A 23,872-nucleotide genomic window follows, 5' to 3' on the forward strand; every position below is an offset into this window, starting at 1 on the left:
CAATGACTTAATAGAAGGATCAAAGAACATTTTATAAAAAGTAATAAATTGTCCAGGTTTAACATGTGATCAATTTTCCCCTTTATTAATGAAAAAAAAAATTTAACAACACAGTTCAAAAAATGATCCATTTATAATCATCATCCTAGCCTTAGTTTATAAATATAAATAAAAGGTTTGAACCCACAGATAACAACTAATGATTTTTTATTTTCCCAATTCATATCATTTATCCTTCTAAGTGAATACTGACAAAGTGTTGACTAGCATTCTTATTCATTTTTTATTTAAAATTCAGAGTGCCTGACTTAACATCCTAAGACAATGAAAAAATTGGAGTGTTCACGACAGCTGACAGTCTTGGTAGTTTAAGAACTATGAAATGCATTCCAAATATCTTCTAAATTTCACTGAAATACAGATTAGAGTATTTAAAAAATACCAATTACAAGCAAAATATGTTCATGTTTTTAATCATACAGGATTTCTGCGGGCACTCAACAATTTTAACTTTATTTTAAACAGCCCTTTACAGACACACAGGCCAGTTTGGGGACACTGGCCTCTGAGGAGGCCGGGAAGTGAAAGGCGAGCTGCTCCTTGAGGACAGCCGGACGTGGACTGCTTTACCCAGCACGGGTGCGAGACCTCACCTTGCTGAGACTGTTTGGCTCGGTGAACCAAAGGGCCCAGGATGCCCATCTAAAACTCCTACTGGAGGCAGAGCTAATTTATTTAAGTTCTTCTCAAATCATGATATAAAAATACCAGAAAAAAGATGAGTTTCTCAGAACTGGCCAGACCCACTTAAAGAGAGACTGTGGGCAGCCGAGGCAGAGTTGGAGTCTGCAAATGCACCCGCTCCTGGGGCCTAGGGAGTCACCTACGATGCTGCACCTTTTGTTACAAGTCAAGGAAGTAGTCTACTTCCTAAATCCTACCTGCAGTGGGCAGGTATAAGAGGCTGTGTGTAAGTGTGCACACAAGCTACTCGTGTCCCTTATCCCCTCTCACTCGTTAGAGGGTAAGATATAAAATACATAAATATGAAACTTAAACTCAAAAAATAGTTTCAGATACTTCACCATTTCAAAGCTGGGACCTAAACTGTGTGCAATGACCACTAAGCATCTAAATATATGAATATAAATGATTCCTCGGGTTATAAACTCCAAAAGGTCTGTTAAGAAAACAAAAGATGCGTATCAGCTGCCAGGTGAACTGCAGTCCTCTTGAGTAAGTCCCTTTGGTTCCACAGAAACGTTTGTTCTGATTTAAAAGGATTTACAACCTCTAACAGGTATACAAGTTTAATGAGTAGCCCATGTTTCGGAAAACGCGTTTATAAAAGTAATTGACATAAACAAAAATCATATTGTTTAATTAATTTCTATAAGAAATACTGGAGATGTGTTCTTATGGAAAAAGTTATATCAATTCAGTAAGAATCACACTTAAAGCAGCAAGTCCTTTAAAATCATATTTGAATTTCATGCAACATAAGTACTAATTCTGAAAACATCATGGCCCTCAGGTAGAGCTTATTAGCAGGGGATTTACACTCCATGGTTCGGTCAGTGGAGGAGACAAGATGACAGATGACAAGTAGGTACATTTCTAATCTTTAGAGTCTTTGACTTTATATTTTGTCTCCAATTCTTTTCTTAATAGCCCCTTTTGAATTTTATAACCCGAGGAATGATTTACATTCCTATTTAAATGCTTAGTAGTCCCTGCACACCGTTTAGGGTCCCAGCTTTTGAATGACAGAGTATCTGATTGTATGAGTTTAGGTCCATATTGATGTACTTTAAATCTTACCCTTAATGGGTGAGAGGGTGACAAGGGACACAATACCTCTACAGGTGACACGTGGAATTGAAACAGAATAGGTCTGGTGTGAGGAAGGTCTATCTTCTCTTTACATCACTTTAATTCACAACTCAAAGAAATTACTAAAGAGCAGGAGAGATATATTCCAAGCAGGAGAAAGTGAGAGCAAATATCACAAGCCACCCCTAGAGTTTTCCTGGGGCTCTGAGGCTCCAGAATCCAAAATGTATCATGGAATTAATGTTTAGGAAACATACCACTCATTTCCTTAATAGAGGGTCTTGAGAGATGCATCTGAAAAGGTGGTAGAAGGGATGCTTTTGGGATAAACCTAAGGTATAAAAAAAATAATAAATTAAAATTTAAATAGCGAAGTCTATACCAAGTTTTAAACACTACACTTTTCATTAAAGTCTCTGTGGCTTCGAGACCCCGAGGTCGCCAGCTTGAGTGCGAGCTCATTTGGTTTGAGCAAAAGCTCACCAGGTTGGACCCAAGGTCACTGGCTCGAGCAAGGGGTTACTCGGTCTGCTGAAGGCCCGCGGTCAAGGCACATATGAGAAAGCAATAAACAACTAAGGTCTCGCAATGAAAAACTGATGATTGATGCTTCTCATCTCTCTCCGTTCCTGTCTGTCTGTCCCTGACTATCCCTCTCTCTGACTCTCTCTCTGTCCCTGTAAAAAAATTAAAAAATAAATAAATAAAAGAAAAAAAAGTATCTGTGGCACTGAACAGTAAAACTAGTCATTAAAATATTTCAAAATGAGCTGAAATAAAAATATACCTCATTTGAGCTTTCATGTTTCATAGACACCCACAGAAGATGTATTAAAAACTAAATTTAAACTAGGACTATAAAAGAACTTGGAGGTCAGATTTCCAATTAATCACCTTTAAGGAACTATTTAAGTATTAAATGCATGAAATAATAAACTAAAAAAAAAACAAAACCAAAACAAAACAAAATTAAAAACAACAAAAATCTTGCAAAAAATAAGCAGTTGAACACAAAGACTATTTTGGAATATAACCAAAAACATGAAGGATTTGCATCACCATATATTAAAATGTATTATAATGTTACATTTAAAATAGTTGGACAGATACATGAAAGTCGTAGAGAGCTATGAAACACTCAATTTACATTATATGTTAGCACATGACAAAGGTGGCATTTCAAACAAGAGCGGGGATTGCTCAAATTACTTAGAAAAAAATAAACAGATTTCCCACCTCATACTTCCACAAAAATAATTTTTATATGAATTATATTGTATATAGAGCAAGATTCTTCCAAATAGCACAAATAAACAAACCACATGTAGAGACAGAAATAATTTGTATTCATGTCTGTCTTCCTCACTAGACTCCAAGTGTCTTAATTACCTGTGTTCCCAGTGCCTAGGGCAGTGCTTGGTACATACAAGGAAGAGTGAATGTTGTAGGAATAAAATGATATAAACTTTGTGGCTGACAGTTCTTTTATTTCCTTTCAGTACTAGAAAATCATGTCACTTTCTTCCTCCATGGTTGTGGATGAGAAATCCACTGTCATTAAAACTGGTATTCCCCTATAGGAGATATGCTATTTCTCTCTGGCTGTTTTCAAGATGTTTTCTTTGTCTTTAGTTTTCAGAAATTATATCATAAGGTGTCCTTAGCCAAATCTGAGATATTTTCAGCCATTATGCCTTCAAATACTCATTCAAGATAAACTACTGTTCTATCTTCAAGTTTACTGATTCTTTCCTCTGTCACATTCATCCTGCTACTGAGCTTATCCAGAGCATTTTTTATTTTGGTGTTGCATTTTTCCATACTGTGCTTTACATTTGGTTCTTTTTCTCTATGTTCTATTTCTTTGGCGAATTTTCTTTTATTTTCATTTTTTTTTTTAAATCCTTGCCCTTGCTCGTGGAAATACTTTTATGACAGCAGCCTTAATATCCTTGTCAGATAATTCTAACATTTGATTCATTTTGCTGTGTGTGCCTGTTGATTATCTATTCTCACTCAAGTTGTCATTTTCCTGCTTCTTGGTGCAATGATTTTTTTTTTTTTTTTTTTGGTATCCTGGACTTTAGGACATATGTTAGGAGACTGTTGATCATATTTAAATGTCTTATTTTAGCAGGTAGTTACTCTGTTTGGGTTTAGCACATAGCCCCTGACCCACTTTTACAGGATGCAGTTCCATTGATAACTTAGTTTAAGGGCCCTTATGATACTATTCTGGTGTGGTACATTCACCTGTTGCTGCTGGGGCTCCTGCCTGGTTTCTGCAGATGCTGCCCATGGGAGCTGAATGCCCTTGGCCTGGTGCGTCCAGGTGGGAGTGGTAAAGCACACTGGGCTGCAAGTCAGAGAGCACCAACTTGGGCCCACTATTTAGGCTGCTGGCAGCACCCCCCCACACACACCCTACCCACACTCAATCACTGCTGGTGCTACCTACAGGGACAGAAGGCACTTACTGGACTGCCGAGTGACACCAAGTGAGGGGTGGGAGACACCGATCATGGGGTCGAGAATGCTCCCGTGACCCCACAATCCAGGACTTGATTTTGCTATCATTTTATAAATCCAATTAAAAAATAGGACTTTGAAATTTGAAACTTAGGCATGCAACTAGAGGTGACAATCATACCTCAGTCATACACTGAACCCAATCAATGCTCTGGATCAAGATCCAACTTTTAATTATGTATTTACTTTCTAGACCTTATCAAAATTATAATAACCAAAAACATCATTATGGCAAATATTTAAGGGTTACTTTATAAATAGACACCATTATGGCAAATATTTAAGGGTTACTTTATAAAAAAAACCAAAATACAAAAAAATTAAGACCCTTTTACCTAACTTTAAAAATTATTTCTAAATATTCTATTACTGAGGTGGGAGGGTACCTGTATGTGGGGGAGAACTATGTGTGTGGGAGGAACTTACACAAAATGGAATTTTTAACATTAAATTAAAGAAATTTGATACAACAAAATTTGTTTTGTAAAAGCACAAACCGACGGGACAAAGTCATACTGACGAGTCTGTATCAGGAGTAGGCCAACTTTTTGTGTGAAGGGTCCTTTAGTTGATACTCCAGACTTCCCAGGCCATACTCTCTCTGCACCACTCCTCAACTCTGCCGCTATGCAAAAGCTACCACAGACGCTGTAGAAACAACGGAATGTAGCTGTGTTCCTATAACACTTTCTTTACAGAAAACAGGCAATGGGCTAGATTTGGCCTATGGGTTGTAGTTTGCTTACCTGAGTGACTTCATACAACCATAAAATTTAAAGCCAGAAAAGAAATTTGAGATGACCTTGTTAACATTTTATTGGCCAAATGAGGACACCACAGCCCCAAAAGATACAATCATTTCACTAATTTCCCCTGGCTAGTGAACAGCAGCAGCCAAACTAAGACTTCAAGGCTGTGTGATTATCGCCAGCGCAGTGTTCTGATGCACAGGTGTATTACCTTACTGTATTATTATGGATCGAGCACTGGAGCACAGTAGAGTGTGCAAATCAATCAGATTTTATTTAAAACTTACAAAATTAATTATAAGAAAGGTCTTCAAAAAAGTTGTAAATTATGCTGAAATAGCACCTTAGAACAACTTGGGAGAGTTCTTAAAATGAACTTCACAAGGAAAGGCAACCAAAAATGTGGAGAAAATATGAAATGGAGCTGTTCAGAGAGTAACAATCATGCAGCCCGGAAAAGCAGACTTACTAGTAACGCTGCATTTCTCTACTACACTTGAACTTACAGTAGATAAAACAGAAAGCATTTTTTTCTTACCCTGAACATACATTTTTTAACTTTTATTACCCTGGGTTCACTACACATCTCTTTTTAGCCAGGCAAAGTGCAAATACCTGTTGTTGATCACATACCTCTGCATTGGAACATCTTTGAATACTTCGCTTCCAACATTTGTATGTAATGCATAAGGCGGTATTTCAGCATCAGACTTAACTCCAAGAGAGTTTCCTCTGTCTCTTGACAATGCTAAATTAGGCTTTTTGCTGATAGACAAATCTGAAGAAAATCCTGGTTGTCTGAGAGTTGCTTTTGGTTTTCCTATGAAGTCAGACATACAGAAGGGAACCAATTAGCTTCCCAAGCTCTAGTTTCATTATGTCACTTCCCTGTCCAGATGTTTTCTATGGGTCTCTACTCTCAGAGCAGTGTGTAAGGACATGAGAAAGTTGCTATGTGAGTGTTGGTCAGTAGGGGAAGAGTAGATTGGTGAGACTAGCCAGTTACCTTACCTCTACTTACCAACTAACATACCAGCGGCGGCCACCCCACATTCTTACAATGCAGCACACTCCACCCTGTCTCAGTCCTCCCATCTCTTCTCCATCAATTTAAGCTCTTCCACTCAAGGTTCAAGTCTCCTCTGCATCATAAAGCCCTCCATTGCCATTTTCACTCACCTGAAATGCTTGCTGTGGCATTTAGGCATTTTTTTTATGAAAATTATATTTAATGAGGTGACATTAATCAATAAGAGTACATAGGTTTCAAGTAAACATCTCTATAGCATTTTAACTGTGGATTGCTTTGTGTGACCATCACCCAAAGTCAGATCATTTTCCATCACCATATATTTGCCCCTCTTTACTTCCCTTCCCCAAACCTCTTCCCCCTGGTAGCCACTTCACTTTTATCTATGTCCATGAGTCTCAGTTCTATATCCCATCTATGTGTGAAATCATATAGTTCTTATGTTTTTCTGATTTACTTATTTCACTCAGTATGTATAATGTTCTCAAGGTTTATCCATATTGTTGTAAAAGCAATAGGTCATCATTTCTTATGGCTGGGTAGTATAGGCATTTACTCTTTTCTATTATCACTGCACTATTTCTTGAGAGTTTGGTTTTAGAACCAATTGTAAACTCCCTGAGACGAGTGTTTAGTAAACACAGGCTGAGGTACCTATATAACACCTTTGTGTATTGTATAATTCACATTTGTTTTGTTTTTTAAATAGAGGATTTATATTAAAAGACAATATTTGCTAAATAAGACCTACAATTATAGGTTCTTGGTTCATCTAACACTCTGGATGAGGTTTTCCCTCAAATAACCTAAAAGATAATTAAAATATTTTAAATTAAAAAGATAATTTAAAAAGATTAAAAAATTAAAATCTACTCTGAGATATTTCATATTGAGTAAGGATTGCATTTAGTAAGTCATGCTCACCATATTCATTTAATTTCAAATGTAAATACTAGCTTCAGGATTTCACTGTTGACATATGAATGTTAACAAATACAAGTGTTTATCATGCATACAAGCAATATTTCCATAATTCCACATAATTCCATATGTCAGTGTATTCACAAATAGGCTTAAAATGTTTTAGCATGTCAAAAGATCTTACCTTCTAGGAAAAATGGCAGGGTTTTCTTGACCCTCATCTGACAGTTAACCTGCCGTCCAGTTTTCCTTTTAGAACTTCTCTGACGAGCCACAAGCTGAGCGATTCTCGCAGTTTCTATGCAGGCCACAGCGTAACAGGTGATCTGCCCAGGAAAGGCAAAGTGAGAGGAGAGACATTTCTCAGGTACACCGGTGCTTAGAGGCCAATTTTTTTTTATTGATTTAAATTTATTGTGCTTACATAGATTCAAGTGTCCCACCGAAAACAGAGGCCAATTTTTAAAAGTGGATTTTAATGAGTTTACATGTCCCAAATCAAGCTGTATGAAAATATTTGTGCCTCTCTCTCTGACGTTAGAGCAAAATGATACTCTCTACAGAGAAATCAAGTACAGTCTAGCACATGGAATTATATTCTTTGCTTAAATTGAAAATTTCATTTATTCCTTAAACAGGTATTTATTAAGTAACTATAGGGCACTAGGTACTATGGGATTAACAAATAAACCAAACCAGACCTGTAAACTACACATGTTATCTCATATAATCTGTGAGATAAGTTTTATTCTGTTTTATACAATGGGAAAATAGAGGCTCAAGAAAGTTAGCAACCTCCCATGTCACACAGCTAGGCTATGTCTTTGAATCCAAAGTAAGTTCTCATAACTGCTATGTTGCATTACCTTTCAAAGACCACTGACTCTTGTCCTGCCACTGCATAGATTAGTTGGGCGATTTAGGACGAATCAATTTACCTCCTTAATCTCAGTATTTGCAGCTATAAAACAGGGTTTACATCTGGGGTTTTCCAACTGTTCAATGGAACCATAGGGTTCCACGGAGGTGCCTCAGAGCCTCACAGTGGCAAGGGTGCGAAGGTCAGGCAGGGCAAGTAGAGGCTGGGACCCTCTTCTCCTGCTTAAAGCACAACAACTCAGCTTTCCATCTTTTAAAAAAAATTGGTGTGACACATACAATATTTGAAAAATATCTGAAAAACGTATGTAGACTATTAGGACTAGATGATCTCTAAAGCCCCATCTAGCCTGTAAGTCTTTGATTCTAAGTTGAAATGAGGAGCAGGAAAGCAAAAACAAGCCAAAACATGTTTCTATTCTTTGGCTCAGTATTTCTAGCCCAGAAAATATATTACAAAAATTCAAAAGAAGAAAAAGTTACATACCCAAATATGTGCAATAGGGGCTATTAATAGTAAAAATCTGGGAACATTAAAAATGTCCAAAATAAGAAAATAAAGAGTAAATTCTAGTTTAGTAACTATATGAAGTATTATTAATTTATTAATTCATTCAGACATTTTATCATTTTATCATTCAGACATTCAACACATTTATTAAGCACCAACTAACTATTCAGGATGAAAACCAGTATCTCATCTTCAAGAAACGTATGAAGGAAAAAGAGAGAAACAAAGAGACTGGCTAGAAAACACTGTCAAGTGGTACGTTGGATGTATCACCAGGTGCCCAGTGGACCAAAAGGACGGCTTAAATCTCTCTGGGATTTAAGCCATATGCTGAAGAAAGCTTTATTATTAATATAATATTTAACTAACTTATACTTGCTCTTATAAAAATTATTACAGCTTAGGCGAAGCTCCCCTTTTAGACCATTCTCCTGATTCTGGGCCCCTGTTCCCTCCTCCACCCACTGCCTCCCCTACTCACTGCAAGCAGAAAAGAAACTACTATAAATTTTGGTGAGAAATACTTCATACTTGTTCTATATATGTAAATATACCCAGAAAAATATACTGTTTTGGGGGTGGGTGTTCTTGCTTGTCTTCCGGGTGACGGTTTTAATCCATATCTTTCATACTGTACCTTGGGCAAATACCAAGAAGTGCACCTCCTGGGTCGCAGGGTAAGGACAATAAAAATTTTACTTGCTAACAACAAGGTCCCCATGTTATACAAAAATATTCCTCCAGAGAATATAAATATGAATATATAATATTATTCTAGAGAAACTAAAGCATTTGAACTTATAGAACAACACGATCATGCTGGCGTGAAGGCGAGACAAGACTAAAGAGACAAGACTAAAGACAGGGAGAGCAGTAGGGAGGGCCCTTTAACAATCCAATGCTAAATGACCGAGTAGGGACAGCAGGAATAGATATGAGTGAGGTCTAAAGATGAGAATTTAAACAGGTTTGTTAGTTTGGTAACAGGAGGTCATTAGCACTTTGAGTAGTGAATTTTTTTCATGCTTGCTGACCCCGGGAGTGAGTTGTTTTTTTTTCAAAAAATGAAATTAATTCCAGTTCCAGTTTTACTAACTTAAAATCATGTTTGTTTGATAACCAATTTATGGAAACAAGAAGAACATACATTTGCCTTTTTTTAATGTTGCCTTACACATTTTTGAAATAAAAATCTTGTACGATCTTACTCTGAATGGTCAGGAAGCACGAGGACGTACATGAGCATTTGCACTGCTCAAAGGGTTTGTCACCTGGGGAAAGAGTTGCAGCAGGGTAGTAGTGCAGGGGGTGATATTTAGGCAGTTAGGGTCTCCAGTACAGTTAATGTTTGGATGTTGAGGGTGGGTAAATTTTAATTTTAAAACTTCTTATTTAATGTGGTTAACATCTTATTTTTACACGGAAAGAATCTGAGGGGTTAACCGAAGTAGCCAGAATCTGGGCGGCTGTGTGTGGATGCTGGTCTCTGTCACTACCAATCCCAAAGCACTCAGACTTCTGTCACAGGTAGGAGACTGAAAGTGCCGGGCAGGCAATGAAGGATTGGTCTGACTTTTCTGACGTGCACAAGTACCTCCTTACCTCACCAGACCTACTGGTCTCGATCCTGACAACTGTTGGCACGCTTCTCAGATAGGCTTCCAGTGTAGGGTAACCTAACTGCTTGAAGGGGATCCAGTCTCCGGTCAAGGATCTGTACTCTCCCTGCAGCCGAGGCAATGCTACTCCGTTCTTATGAGACTGCAGGACAGCTCGCAGCATTTTTGAAACCAGATCTGCTTCCGGCATCTTCACCTACAAGAGCACAATGGAAGATTACTGTGAGATGATTCATTAGCCTGTGAATTCAGGTAGATTCCTAGAGCTCACACTTGTTAGAGTACTGAATAGTTTCTGTCCTATCACAATGCAGAGCAGTAACTGCTAGGGTAGAGAAAAGCACAGAATACTATGAGACCACAGGGGAAGTCAGAAAGGCATGAAGACTAGCCTGCAGACGGAAGATATCAGGGAATGTTTCCAGATGAGGGGAACCCCAAATGGAAACCTAAAGAACGAGAGGAAATCAGCCAGGCAAGGAGGAAAAGGGTGTGTGTGTGTGTGGGGGGGGTAGATTGGAAGAGGTAATAGATGCAGGTAAAGGGAACAGAAAGTGCAAAAGGCACAGTGGTAAGAGAGAAGCACGTGGTTGGTTCTGAGAATTCCAGGCAGTTAAGTGGCTGGACATGGCTGAACAAAGACTCCAAGCTAAGGACTGAAAGATAGGGATGGGAGAGGACGGAAGAGGCAAACCAGAAGAGATGATCACATTCCGCTAATGCATTTGCATTTTTGCCAAAAGTAATGCAGGACTTTGGAGGGATTTTAAATGGGGGTGGGGATTTTAGGAATGGCATTATTCAGTAGCAGGGAAGAGAGATTAGAAGGAGAAAAACTAATAATGACTTCTAAGAATACTTAGAAATGTTAAAGGACCTAGGAACAGGGCCTTGGGAATAAACAAAAAAATCAACTGGAGAGGTAATTAGGAAGTGAAATCAACTAGAATTGATCAACTGGTTTAGATGATGAGGGAGGTTCCTATTGCAGAAGCATTTGGATAGTAATGACCCACACTGAGATGGGTTTGCAATAAAGGAAGAAAGTGACTTAATTTTGGACAGAGGTACTGGGGATGCTCACAGGGCAGCCACAGAGATATACTTACCAGGAACTTTAGTTAGAGGCCTGACCTCATTATAGATTGCTGGCCTTCAGCAATACCACATGGTATTTGGTGACTAAGGAGCCAAAAACAAAGTAAAGGATTGACCTCTGTAGACAACTGTCATTTAAAGAATGGGCAGAGGGAAAAGGACCTATAAAAGACTGAGTGAAAGGGACCAAAGAAATGGAAGTGGAAGTAGAAAAGGTAGAATCACGGTGTCAGAAAAACAAGTGGAAAGAACCAAGGAGAATGCATGTTCAAAAGTGTCATAGCAGCAGACAAGTCAAGTGAGAGGGAAAAAGGTGACTACTGAATTTTGGTACCTAGGAATTCCATGAGGACCCTGGCTAAGAATTTTCATTGATCAGTAATAGTTATGTTTCAAAATTAACCACTCAAATTTTCTTTACACTAATGGTAAGCAGAATGAAGGTACATTTGGAAAATGACATTAGTCATTTATTAAATGAAGGAGAAAGGTAAGCCATGGATAACTTGTTATATTTTTCTTCAACAGTGCTATCCAAAAGAATTTCTGTAATGACAAAAATGCTTTATATCTGTGCAGTCCAATGTGGTAGCCAATACCCACATGAACTACTAATAAGCACTTGAAATGTGGCCAACATAACTAAGGAACTGGATTTTAATTTAATTTAAATTAAATATAGCTATTAGATACTGTAAAGTCAGGAGCCAAGGCCAGGGCCACCATCAAAGCAGCCACCTGGCCCATGCAGGTTCCCACTGGATTCGGACAGTCGGTAAAGAAACAATGGAGCCAAAAACTGGTGGGCCATAGTCTTTAATTCTAGCTTGCACCAGGCGGGCAAGTAAAAATACACACTCTGGGCTCCAAAACCCAGTCACATTCAGTGCTCACAAAGCCACTGACTTATCCGAGTTTCCTAGAATCAAAGGTTTCTAGCTCACCAGCCTTATTCTCCTCAGTTCCCCATCTCCTTCCTTATCCCAGATACAAACTGCACAAACTGGCATCTCACTCAGTACTCCGCCATCTTGGCTGCTTCTCCTGGCCTCCTCCACGTGGCCTCCTCCCGCTGCTGGCTCTACTCTCTCCTCTGCTGAAAATCTCAGGAACCAAGAGGGCAAACTCCCGTTTTGCCCCCACTTTATACTGTAGCTTCACAACCTCTAATCCAATATACAAAGTAGGGAAGTCTCTAATACAAAGTCACTTCTCTGAGGCATGATTGGATTGTACCGCCCCACATCAAAAAGGGTGGGAAAGGCTTAATCCCAAAACCAAGCCCCAGGTTACAAGGATTCTCAACACACATTAATATCACCTGGGCTACGGCCTCCTCGTGGGCAGCGTAATCTTTAACAAAGTGAGCATAATACATTTTATCTGCCCAACAGATACCATATTGGACAGCAGAAAATTCTATCAATTTTCTCATTTGTCCTTTTGAAAAAGGAGACAAAATATCAGCTCAATGTGGGTACTTTTCATTATAAATAATACTCAAATGACAGCAAGCTTTAAGTGGCAAATAACCTAAGTATTCATCTTGTACTTCCTTTCACTAGACATTAACTTTTTTCAAATTGTCACCACCAAAACCAACATTTCATTAATACCACAGTCTAGGGAAGCCCTATATTGGATCTATATTTTTATTCTCTCTGTAGGTAGATAGACAGACACATACACATGTATATACATACGTATTTATACATAGAAAAATCTTTCATTTAGGTGTAATTTACATAAAATAAAATTCAATCTTATGTGTAACATTTATTGAGTTTTGGAAAATATACACACTTATGCAGTCATCATCACCACAATCAACATATATAGACATGTCCATCATCAAAAAGTTGCCTCACGTGGGGTGCATAATTATGTGAAAGTAAAGTGTACAATAATAGCTCAGCGAGTGAGAGAGAAGAGCTAAGAGTATGCCACTGGAAGGTTCTTATGCTGTACATAAAGTAGTATAATATTATTTGAAAGTGGAATGTGATAAAGATGTAAATTGTGAACAATATGGCAACCACTAATTTTTTTTGACAGAGACAGAGAGAGGGACAGAAAAGGACAGACAGGAAGGGAGAGAGATAAGAAGCATCAATTCCTCGTTGCAGCAGTTTAGTTGTTCATTGATTGCTTTCTCATATATGCCTTGACCAGAGGGCTCCAGGTGAGCCAGTGAGCCCTTGCTCAAGCCAGCGACCTTGGGCTCAAGCTGGTGAGAGCCTGTGCTCAAGCTGGCGACCTTGGGGTTCAAACCTGGTCCTCCGCATCCTAGTCTGACGCTCTATCCACTGTGCCACTACCTGGTCAGGCATCACTAAATTTTTTTAAAGAGGTAAAACTAATAAACCAGTAGTAAAGATAAAACAATAAAAAATTCAATAAAAAAAGCAGGCAAAAGTAAAAATAAAATTAGGAAGGAAATAACAAAGATGAGAGCAAAAGGAAAACAACAACAACAAAGGATAGGGCAATTAGAAAACAGCTAGCGAAAGGGTAGATTGAAAACCAACCATACCAATAGTTATATTAAGTGTAAATGGCCAAAATATGACAATAAAAAGTTACAGATTGGTAGAGTGGCTATATAAACAAACCCATTTATATATAAATACATTAACCAAAAAAGGTTAATAAAAAAGGGTTTTAAAGGTTAAAAGTAAAAAAGACAGAAAAATATATACCATGCTAATACACGACTATATTATCAGTATCCTATCAGAACAAGAAATATTGCCAGGGATAAAGAGAGACATTATACAATAATTAAGGAGTTAATTCATCAGGAACACATAACCATCCTAAGTGAGACTGCACCTAACACCGGAACTTCAAAACACATGAAGCAAAACCAATAAAGCTCAAAGAATGAATAGACAGATTCATAGCTATGGTTGGAAACTTCACAACTTTCTCAGTAATTGGTAGAGCCAGTAAACAAAATATCAGTAAGGATATGGAAGAGCTGAACAACTCTATCAATCAAACCAATCTAATTGACATTTACAGAATGCTCCACTCCAATGACAGAATACACATTCAAGAGCACATGATACGTTCATCAAGATGGAATATATCCTGAAACTTAAAACAACCCTTGACCAATTTAGAATACCTGAAATTACACAAAGGGTATATTACAACCAGAACAAAGTTAAATTAGGTATCAATAACATCAATATATATAGGCAAATTTAATGATACACTTTAAAAATTAACCAAGAATCAAAGAGGAAGGCTCCTCCAAGTCAGAACATATTTTTAAACAAATGAAGACACCATATATAAAAATTTACTTGTTGTAGTAAAAGCAGTATTTACAGAAAAATTTACAGCATTATACAGTTATACTAGAACAGAGTATCTGATCTAAATCAATATTAAATCACTGATCTAATCTACACTGTTGAGAAAAAAGAGCAAATTATGTAAGTAGAAGAAGGAAATAATAAACATGAGAGCAAAATAAATATTGAAGTGATGAAACAGATCTATAATAAAATAGAAAAAAAAGTAGAGAAAAAAATGAAAACAAAACTCATTTTTTTAAAACAACAAAATTGATAAACTTCCAGGCAGATTAATCAAGGAAAAGAACACATAAACTGCCAATAATGGGATTGAAAAGGGGGCCATCAGTTTATCAGGAAGACATAACAATCCTATAGACATTTAAAAGAGAATATTATGATCAAGTTATGCCAATAAATTAGATACATTAATTAAAACACACAAATTTAAAAGCTTATCCAAGAAGAAATGGATAATCTTAATATCCCTGTATCTATCAGAGAAACTGAATTTGTAGTTGAAAACCTTCGTATAAGGAAAACTTAAAGCCAAGAAGGCTTTATTGGTAAATTATACCTCACTCTTAAGGAAGAATTAATACCACTTCTACACACTTTCTTCCAGAAAATAGAGGGAAAGGCAACATTCCTGAACTGATTTTATGAGGCCATCATTATGCTGACACCAAAACCAGGCAGGCATTACAAGAAAAGCACAGACCAGTACCCCTCATGAACATGAATGCAAACATTTCCTAACAAAATATTACTCAATCAAATCCAACGATATGTAAGAGGGGCAGCTTATGATGTTGGTTTGAAAGGGCAGGCCTACCCCTATCTTAGAAACTAATTAGAGGTTTGTCCTATGGGCTGCTCTACATGAAAGCCTTCCTTCCACTCCTTCCACCCTCCGGAGGACAATTCTAGATCACTTTCTCAGAAATGCCCCCCTCTCTTATTTCTCCTCTGAAACATCTGCCAGCAGGGACCTCTCAAATGGGGCACTTAATAATTTGGGGTGTAGAGGGGAAGGCCCCAACTCTCCCCCCCACACACACACACACAGGCTGTAGGACTGCCTCTGAGTATATAGTAAAAGCTGGGAAGCTTTGCCCGATGCTTGGTTCCTTAATTCCACCCTCTTTAAATGTGTCTTCTTTTGGGACCTAGATTCTTCCAAGAGATGCCTTTTAGCCTGTATTCTAATAATCCTATCCTTCTGCCCCAACACTCAGATATGTTTCATGTACATACAGCATATGGATTTACAGTGAACAACTGATAATAAAATTGAATAAATAAAAAACCAGTGCTAATATATGTAGCACAAAAGTGCTGATCCATATTTTTCACTTTTCCCATCTCCTGTAACTATGCATTTGTCTAGCTTCCTTTAAGGGCAACTGGTGGATATTTTTTCCTAAATTATGCTTCTCAACCTGACCATACACACATATGCCAGTTTCACTCTCTAATGTGCCTATCATCATAGTTAAAACCCAAATAAGTTTACTACTTCCTTGATTTAACTTCATTTGGGGGAGGACTAAGGGTTTGTACAAGGTTGTGTGCCTGTGCCTCCTCTTGCTTGTGACCCTAAGTTCAATACCACTATGTAGAGGGCACTTATTTTCCTGGGACAAATCCCTTCTCCTGGGCCTTGGTCTCTCTATCTGTAAGAGGAAGCAGTTTGGTATTAGTGGTTCTCAACTTCCCACCATCACCGCCACATGATACAAGAAGACAGACAGACTGGTGGACATCCACAATTCTGCCACTGCTCACCAGATCCACGGTGAACACCTCAATCCACTCTATGCCAGCGTCCTGGCTGGCATGGGGCACCTGCCTCCTAGCTGGTTTCTCTGCTTCCACTTCACTTCCTAGAATCTGTTCTCCGTAACACAGCTAGAGTGATCCTTGTATATCATACATCCTATCACATCATTTCTCTGCTCAAAACTCACTAAGGGCTTCCTGACTTCCTCAGACAAAGGCTAAAGTTTTCACAGAGGCCAAAAGGGCCGTACACAACCCGTGCCCACCCCACTTCTCTGACCTCAATTCCTCCTTCCCTTTTTTTCACTCGTTTCACTCCACCCAGGCCAGCTCCTTCCTTCTCCTGGTACATGCCCTAGATAGATTCACATTAGGGCTTTTGTACTTGCCGTTCCCTCCGCGTGGCAAGTCCTTGCTCCAAGGTTTCACACAGTTCACCGCTGCCCCTTCGGGTATTTGCTCAAATGTCACCTTCTCAGTAAGGCCTCCCCTGGCTGCCCAATTCAAAGTCAGAGCTGTTAACCTGCTGCTCAGCTCTCCCTACTCCCCTTCCCTTAGCTCACTCCTTAGCACTTACACCATCACCAAATACTTGTCTTTATTTGATCTCACCACCTATCTCCCCAACCTGAATGTAAGCTCCAGGAAAGCAGGCATTTGTAAAGTTTTGGTCACTGCTGAATCCCTAGTGTCTAGCCCACAAAAAGAGCTCAATAAACAAAAACAAAATAAATGAGAAATTCTCCATATACCGAACACCACTGCTTTTCTCTCCTGCTCACTAAAATATATGCATGTGAACTTTTAAAGGAATAATCTTTATTTAAAGAATTGTTTGCAAATTTTAATGATTGTTATAAACTAAGACAGCCAACTGCGTCATGAAGCTGTCATTGAGAACTATCAGGAGGATTATTTCTGGGCCTTTCTACCCTGCACCAGTTCTCCCGGGCAGGCTCAGGTCAGGGCCTAGTGTCGCTGCAAGGAGTCACACATTCCGATGAGCAGTAGGCATTGCTTGAACACTGGTGTCTCATGTATATTCCTGTTTTTCAAATAATGGGCAGATACCACTGGGATTCACAAACCCAAAGTGATACTGAATTCACAACAGCTTTGGGTAGTGATATATTTTATCAATCAATAGACACTGGAAGTACAATCACTAGTGTGTGAGGTTTCACAAAGTTTTTTACAAAGCTAACAACAAAAGGGACCTTATACTTGAGAAGGCTGGGAAGCAATGCTTGACCACACAGCTGCAGTCTGAACTGAGTATCCCTCTGCTTCCACTCTCTACCCCCTGCCTTTTAAAAAATATGCTATTTTCATGGAATACTACAATTCTCTATTTGCAAACAACTTTTTGGAGAGAAGGAAAGTTTCTTAGACTGTAAAGGCTGAGAATCTCAAAGCTGGTGAGGAGTAGCTCAGCATAGTAAAACTTGGAATGGTAAGTGTGATTGTATGTCTTATTCAGATGTATGTCTTGATCTCATGCTTGTCAATTTCTTCCAGTCTGGCTTGCAATCCCTACATTAGCAATATCACTTTGGGCACTGAACAAAAAGAAAGTTTTTCCCTGGCCGGTTGGCTCAGTGGTAGAGCGTCAGCCTGGCGTGCAGGAGTCCCGGGTTCAATTCCCGGCCAGGGCAACACAGGAGAAGCGCCCATCTGCTTCTCCACCCCTCCCTCTCTCCTTCCTCTCTGTCTCTCTCTTCCTCTCCCGCAGCCAAGGCTCCATTGGAGTGAAAGTTGGCCAGGGCGCTGAGGATGGCTCTGTGGCCTCTGCCTCAGGCGCTAGAATGGCTCTAGTTGCAACAGAGCGACGCCCCAGATGGGCAGAGCATCTCCCCTGGTGGGCGTGCCGGGTGGATCCCGGTCGGGCACATGCGGGAGTCTGTCTGACTGCCTCCTCGTTTCCAGTTTCAGAAAAATACAAAAAAATAAAAAAATAAAAAGAAAGCTTTACAACTAGAGCTTAAACCAGGTGTCCCCAAACTACAGCCTACGAGCTTCATGCGGCGTCCTGAGGCCATTTATCTGCACCACCCCCCCGCCGCACTTTCGGAAGGGGCACCTCTTTCATTGGTGGTCAGTGAGAGGAGCACTGTATGTGGCGGCCCTCCAATGGTCTGAGGGACAGTGAACTGGCCCCCTGTGTAAAAAGTTTGGGGACCCCTGGTAAACAAACACATTATTTTCTAATCTGTAGTGGTTCAAAATGCTCTTAAGTTTTGTTAATCTCTTGGTTATCGTGGCATATTTTGAGATTTCCTAAAGATGGCAATTACACCGAGAACTTTTATAAAAGGTACAGTATATAAGAATACTTTCCTTTAACTATAAAAATCAAGTTTACCATCTTGGACGTTATTCATTAGAAACAAAAAGGAAGTTTATCACAGGATTTTCAACTCTTAGTGTCTCAATGGCAAACCTTTAGGCATCTTCCCAAAAATTAAGTTTGAAGTTTCTCTTAAAGTTGCCAATTTGATCTTTCAAATTTCTTCTCCTTTATTTCTGTTCTCTAAAAGTATTGTGATAAATACAATTTAAAGTTTAAGAGAATTCAAATTACTTTTATTTTGAGAATGTTATGCAAGCCCTGGTGAACCATAGGTTAGGCCAGAGTGGGAGAAATAAAATCGGCCATCTCTGTTTTAGACCATAGGTTCTCAGGTTAAAATTACTTAAGTGTTCCCTAGACAACAAAGGGGCTTAAGGGAGCTATTTTGGCTGAATAAGAATCCTAAACAGTAAAATGGAGGTGGGTCTGAAAAATAATCAAGAGTTTTTGATTTCAAAAAACTGACCAAGGTCAGCAAGCAAAGACCACAGTCGAGGAAGAAGAAACTGGTCACAACAAATCACAACACATTGCACTTGACTTTCATTTCCTCCTCCTCACTCTGTTTCCTCCTCCTTTCTTTGCCTCTCTTTCTGAATGAGAAGTGTCAAAAGTAGTTATATGTGCTCACCACAATATCTGGCATTCAGTAGTTACTTAAAAACATTTCTCTAATGGCGTGGATGGGAAACTATCTATGAATATATGTTTTAAATGGCTAAGAGCACAAAGACATGAGCATTGATGTATTAGAAAAATTTTTAGTATGCCATTAAATTTGAAAAACCAGAATCGCCTCAGGTTTTCTTATTTCCCTCATTAACATACTTACAACCTGGAAAGCTTGGTAAGAAAGCCACTGGATCTCTTTCAAGATCTCTCAACCTACACAGTAGACAAAAAAATCACTTACTGCTTTGGCAAATGGACTCTCAGCAGAGATTCCCTACCAGACTACAACCCCACAATGTCCCCCAAGCCTGCCTGGCTGAGGAAAGCAGCAGGGATAGGGGCCCAACGTCAGCAAGCGGAGCTGAGAGTTGCATGGAATTCTAGTGGGCACCTTCACACCATCTCCTCCAAACTCTTCAGTTTACAGCTGAGGAAACTGAGGCCCAGGGTAAACATTCCAGGTCTCACATATTTTTATGGCTAGAATCATAACAAAAATCCAGGTCTTCTGGCTCCCAAACCTGGAGCTTCTTTTCGGGCAGCTGCTCCAAATGTAGAGTGGAGTAGGCTTCTGAGAATAAGTTTGGCTTAGGGTACGCTCAAAGGCAGATTTAACAGCGGGCACACCGTTAAAGCGGCATGTCCCTGGGCCCCAGCTTCTGAAGGGCCCCGCAAAACCCCAACTTTACACTTTTTTCTAATGACATCAAGTTTAAGGGCCCAATATTTTCTCCTGCACCTGGGGCCTCAACCGACCTTAATCCGCCTCCGGTACGCTGACAGCACCACTGGGGGATGCTAGCAACTCGCCTGGCATCAAACAGGGACCTGCCACATTCTGACTGAAGGGTGTGGCATCCAAAAGAATTGACAACTGTTGTAAAAATTCAATGGTGACAATTGATAATTTTTTATCCTTTCATTCCTCTCTTTTCTCTTTGATACACAAGTAACCATGAGTGCCCCACAGTGCTGGTATGTACAAGGAGTGGGGCAAGAAGTAGGGGAAAGTAATGACAACCTTTAGAAAAGTAGGTTTAAACAATTTCAATAGCCTAAAATAATTCTCACATCCAAAACTGTATTTTGGAAAGTCACAACTTTTCTCTTTAATACAACTAAAAATAGTCCCAAGAAAAGAGTCTTGTTCTAAAGAACCTGGTTTCAGTGTCCTCTAGCTCCATGCCTTCACCACTGACTGATCCTCCCTGGCTCAGTCATTGGATTTTATCTGCTTCCTGTCGCCTGAGTTTCCTCACTGCTGGTGCCCAAAGACCTTACTTAGCCATGTTGGGCTGGCTCTCCTCTATGCTTCCTCTTCTCTAAGGAGTTCTCTTCTCTCAACTATTTCCAAATGTACTATTTGGCTCATCTTCCTCATTGTATTTTTCATGTCATAATTTGAGTTGTAGAGTGGCACTAAACCCCCAAAATAAATCTGAAGAATTATTAGGGTACACTGATATCATCAAGTAATCTCTTTTACCTTCCTTGGTCAGCTACTCAATTTGCAGTATCTCCTCAGGACATATACTTCTGGCAACTGGATGCCTTTATCCTTGAAGACACCATTTTAGTAACAAGCCAGCCTCTGAAGTTCCAGAATGTCTGCACTGAAAATATCTTAGATATCATCCCAAACCCCTCATTTTACAAAACCATACACTGAGCCTAAGAGAGGAAAGGCTTTTGCCTAAGACCCTTCCCCATCCTGCAACAGTTTAACATGTTATCTTTTGTCACCAATTATAGTCTACTTTTTACCACTTGAATTACTCATTTATCAACTTTTTTTTTTTAAGTAATTAATGGCTGAGGTGGTGGTATACTTCCATACAGTATCTCTACCAACCAGTTTTTTTTATTACTATAATTTCAAACTCCAAGTTATATATGCATTACTAGTTTCATACTATAATTATGTATAAGCAAGAGCTTTCCATAACTCCATATACTAGAGAGGACAAACTAGTTTATTTAAGAGTGTGGATCTGAGCCTGACCAGTCGGTGGTGCAGTGGATAGAGCATCGGACTGGGATACAGAGGACCCAGGTTCGAGACCCCGAGGTCACCAGCTTGAGCGCAGGCTCATCTGGTTTGAGCAACACTCACCAGCTTGAACCCAAGGTTGCTGGCTTGAGCAAGGCATTACTCAGTCTGCTGAAGGCCCACGGTCAAGGCACACATGAGAAAGCAATTAATGAACAACTAAGGCATCGCAACAAAAAACTGATCATTGATGCTTCTCACCTCTCTCTGTGTTCTCAACTAAGGCATCGCAACAAAAAACTGATCATTGATGCTTCTCACCTCTCTCTCTGTCTGACCCTATCTATGCCTCTCTCCTTCTCTCTGTCTCTGTTAAAAAAAAAAAAAAAGTGTGGCTCTTAATCCTATTTATGCTACTAATTAGATGTGACCCTGTGAGCAAGTCACTTCAGGCCTCTTTTTTCATATGGAAGATAAGGAAGTGGATGTAAAGCCAGTAGCCAGGGCTGCCAACACAGCAGCCTGGCCCATGCAGGTTCGCATTGGATTTGGACAGTCGGGAAAGAAACAACGGAGCCAAAAACTGATAGGCTGTCATCTTTAATTCTAGCTTGCACCCAGTGGGCAAGTAAAAACGCACACTGGGCTCCAAAACCTACTCACATTCAGTGCTCACAAAGCTACTGACTTATCGGAGTTTTCTAGAATCAAAGGTTTCTAGCTCACCAGACTTATTCACCTCTGTTCCCCATCAACTTCCTTCTCCCTGCACAAACTGGCTTCTCACTCAATACTCCGCCATCTTGGCTGCCTCTCCTGGCCTCTTCCATGTGGCCTTTCTCTGCTCTCCTCTCTGCTCTCCTCTCTAATGATAATCTCAGGAACCAAGAGCGCAAGCTCCCGCTCTGCCCCTATTTTATAGTGTAGAAATCCAAACCTTTAATCCAATATACAAAATAGGGAAGTCTCTAATACAAAGTCACTTTCTGAGGCATGATGAGATTGTACCACCCAACATCAAAAAGGGTGGGAAAGGCTTAATCCAAAAACCAAGCCCCAGGCTACAAGGATTCTGCCTGCCTTTAGCCCACCCCCAACACACATTAATATCACCTGGGCAGCGGCCTCCACGTGGGCAGCGTCATCTTTAACAAAGTGAGCATAATATATTTTATCTGCCCAACAGTGGACAAGACCCATGTCTCAACTTTCCTTGGGAGTCCTTTGAGTTCTGAAATGGGGTACAAATATCTAAAGGCAACCATAGGTTTGTTTCCTCCTGACAAAGCTGCACAGCTAAAATACTGAGTTCACTTTGGGGTCATATTGGGTAACTTGTGCTGATCAGAAGCTCTAATTGGCAAATACACACATCTTCAGGTAAAAATAACAAAGTGAAGTACTTTTCAATAGCTTGTTTGAAAGACAAAACTTTTTTTAAAAACTGGCCCACTGGGGAAATAATAAAAAGCTTTAAAAAAACAAAGAAGGAGTAGAGGGTACAGAAAATCGAGTATACATAAAGAAAGATAAATCAATTCACACAACTATGAAATTAGATTTTGCTCCCCACACTAAGGCATTTCTGTCCTTCCTGCATTTATTTGCTGACCAGGAAAGCACCCAGAAGAAAAGTACTCACTCTATGTCAAATCTCAGTTCTTGAAAATAGCGCTTGATCAAACACAGAATAGGCACATTGTTGGGCAGATAAAATGTATTATGCTCACTTTGTTAAGGATGGAGCTGCCCATGAGGAGGCCATTGCCCAAGTGATATTAATGTGTGTTGGGGGTGGGCTAAAGGCAGGCAGAATCGTTGTAGCCTGGGGCTTGGTTTTGGGATTAAGCCTTTCCCACCCTTTTTAATGTGGGATGGTACAATCCTATCATGCCTCAGAAAGTGACTTTGTATTAGAGACTTCCCTATTTTGTATATTGGATTAAAGGTCTGGATTTCTACATCATAAAATAGGGGCACAACGGGAGCTTACTCTCTTGGTTCCTGAGATTATCATTAGAGGAGAGAGCCAAGTGGAGATGTGGCCAGGAGAAGCAGCCAAGATGGCAGAGTATAGAGAGGCTAGTTTGTGCAGTTTGACGCTGGAGAAGGAAGGATATGGGGAACAGAGGTGAGTAAGTCTGGTAAGCTAGAAACCTTGATTCTAGGAAACTCGGATAAATCAGTAGCTTTGTGAGCACTGAATGTAAGTGGGCTTTGGAGCCCAGTGTGTGTTTTTACTTGCCCGCCAGGTGCAAGCTAGAATTAAAGACTATTGCCCACCAGTTTTTGGCTCCGTTGTTTCTTTACTGACTGTCCGAATCCAATGCGAACCTGCATGGGCCAGGCTGCTGTGATGGTAGCCCTGGCTTCGGGCTTTACACACTTGGAGTTGGATTAAAAAGTGTTTTCCTTTTACATTCAAATTAAATCTCCAACTAGATTATATTGCACAGAGAATTTAAAGAGAGGTCCTTCAAGGAGTTTAAGTCTCTTCATACAAAATACAATAGTTCATTCAGCCCATTCAACCAGTACACTTAAAAGGGCATTAGCGGGGATTATATTTCATTTCCAATCTACAGGGACTGAAATCTGAAAGCA

At 39.6% G+C, this 23,872-nt stretch overlaps 1 protein-coding gene across 2 annotated transcripts in view; it reads right to left on the minus strand.

The window, feature by feature from the left end:
* TDRD7 (tudor domain containing 7) overlaps positions 1-23,872 on the minus strand; it is an 81,256-nt gene that overhangs the window by 55,591 nt on the left and 1,793 nt on the right. The window contains exons 2-5 of one of the 2 annotated variants that reach the window (XM_066367604.1): positions 10,055-10,267; positions 7,247-7,388; positions 5,745-5,931; positions 2,091-2,164 (exon numbers count right to left, since the gene is read on the minus strand). In XM_066367604.1, coding sequence (XP_066223701.1) covers positions 2,091-2,164; positions 5,745-5,931; positions 7,247-7,388; positions 10,055-10,261 — 610 coding nt within the window. In that variant the 5' untranslated portion in view covers positions 10,262-10,267. Of the gene's footprint in view, positions 1-2,090; positions 2,165-5,726; positions 5,932-7,246; positions 7,389-10,054; positions 10,268-23,872 lie in introns of both variants that reach the window. The other variant, XM_066367603.1, reaches the window with a different exon arrangement.

The sequence above is a fragment of the Saccopteryx leptura genome, chromosome 2 (assembly GCF_036850995.1).
Source record: "Saccopteryx leptura isolate mSacLep1 chromosome 2, mSacLep1_pri_phased_curated, whole genome shotgun sequence".
NCBI lineage: Eukaryota > Metazoa > Chordata > Mammalia > Chiroptera > Emballonuridae > Saccopteryx > Saccopteryx leptura.